This window comes from Austrofundulus limnaeus, unplaced genomic scaffold, assembly GCF_001266775.1.
Source record: "Austrofundulus limnaeus strain Quisiro unplaced genomic scaffold, Austrofundulus_limnaeus-1.0 Scaffold450, whole genome shotgun sequence".
Lineage (NCBI taxonomy): Eukaryota > Metazoa > Chordata > Actinopteri > Cyprinodontiformes > Rivulidae > Austrofundulus > Austrofundulus limnaeus.
This window is the reverse complement of record NW_013952852.1, coordinates 82958-84553: the sequence shown is the minus strand read 5'-3', so window position 1 is coordinate 84553 and position 1596 is coordinate 82958. Positions and strand designations below refer to the sequence as shown.

Here is a 1596-nt window from a genome sequence, read left to right as displayed (position 1 = left end):
TATTTTTTCTTTTTGGTTTTTTTCTACCTGGTTTACCGAGATGCATCAGGATATGAAAGTGAAAGTAGTCAAACTGAATTTTTAATAAACCAAAACACGGTTTCAAAGCAAATTAATTCAAATTCAAAACTTTAAATTTAGTTTCAAATCATTAAATTCAGTTTCAATTTAGTGAAATTATTTTTCAAGCCAATGCATTCAATTTCAAATTATGCACATTCAGATTCAATCTGAGCAATTCAATTTCAATTCCTGCTGGCACAAGATTAATCCCATAGAAAATCCCTGTTTGCTTTWGCAGACAACTCCTCACTATCCAGTCATAAATCGAACATAAGGTTTCACCTGTTTTGTTGTCTGCCCTGATTTTAATTATTTTTCTCCACTTTTCCTGGTTGCTCTTTAAAATTTAATCCGAGCGCATTTTGCTCCACAGCGCACGCCAGAAGCACAAACAGAGTGCTCAGGACGAAMGGCGGACTGGCTCGCGCCTTATCATCTTTGTGATCGGAGGAATAACTTACTCTGAGATGCGCTCCGCCTACGAGGTCACTCAGGCTGTAAAATCCTGCGAGGTCATCATAGGTGAGGAATGAATCAGTGTTTTACTTAGACATGGTTTTAGTTCATAGTTTGTGTTTTTATGTATTTTACCTGAGTATTGCTTTGATGTCGTTGGTAAGCTTTTCTTTTATTTGCGTCCTTTACCTTACAATGCTTTTACCTGGTTTTATCTTTGGATTGTTACTCCCCCTGCTGGAGCATGTCATTCTTTACTTCACTAAAAAGTTTTTTTTTTTTTATTGTGCTCAGGGTCTTCTCACATTTTGACCCCTGTCCAGCTTCTGGATGACATCAAAGCTCTGAGCAAAGGCCCAATGGAAGTTTTAACAATTGAGGAACGAAACAACGTCTGAAAATCTGAAAAAAAAAAAACCTTCCTGAGCTTCTCTGTGTCCTTACATCTCAAATCTCTCAGCAAGCTGTTCTCAACTTCCTTAATGGAATACTAAAGGGAATTATCCTTTGCTCATTTTTTTTCCCCATTCATTGCTGCACATYTATAGTTGTAGACATGAGGACATGTTGTGCAGCTCGGTCATTTCACTTTGCAGAATTTCTTATCTGATTTCTAGCATGCTAATATAGCTGTAAATTATGTAGCTCATATTCAAAGTCAATTGACGTCATCCTACTAAGTGTGTTTTATTTTGAATAAAAAGTTTATTATGCCTATTTGTTCACCTTGGCCTTAAATAAAGATGCTGGTAATGTTACAAACTGAGGAACTTCTGAAGACCATTGGGAGGCAGAACAGTGTGACGCGGTGGGGGGAATAAAAGCACAAAACTAATGTATATACTGTATGTATGCACTGAGTCTCTGTCAGTTTGACTTTTCTGTTCATTATTGTTGATGTAAACATTTAATGTAATCTGAATTGTGCTTTTTAACAAAGTATTTACACTTTTCTTGAACTGACTAATAAACAGATGAYGTGGTTCAACTTTTCATACTCATTTTTTTCTTCCCTGTTCAAACTAAAGCTAAACCCCATATATGATGGACAATAAATAAGTGCTAAATTAAGAAATG

The 1596-nt window shown here is 35.9% G+C and overlaps 1 protein-coding gene across 1 annotated transcript in view; it reads left to right on the top strand.

The window, feature by feature from the left end:
• The window catches only part of stxbp3 (syntaxin binding protein 3), a gene marked incomplete at its 5' end in the record, with an annotated part of 12911 nt that extends 11399 nt beyond the window's left edge, over positions 1 to 1512 (top strand). The window contains 2 exon segments of the mRNA XM_014024996.1: positions 437 to 585; positions 814 to 1512. Coding sequence (XP_013880450.1) covers positions 437 to 585; positions 814 to 917 — 253 coding nt within the window. The 3' untranslated portion in view covers positions 918 to 1512.
• Positions 1513 to 1596: the final 84 nt, after the last annotated feature.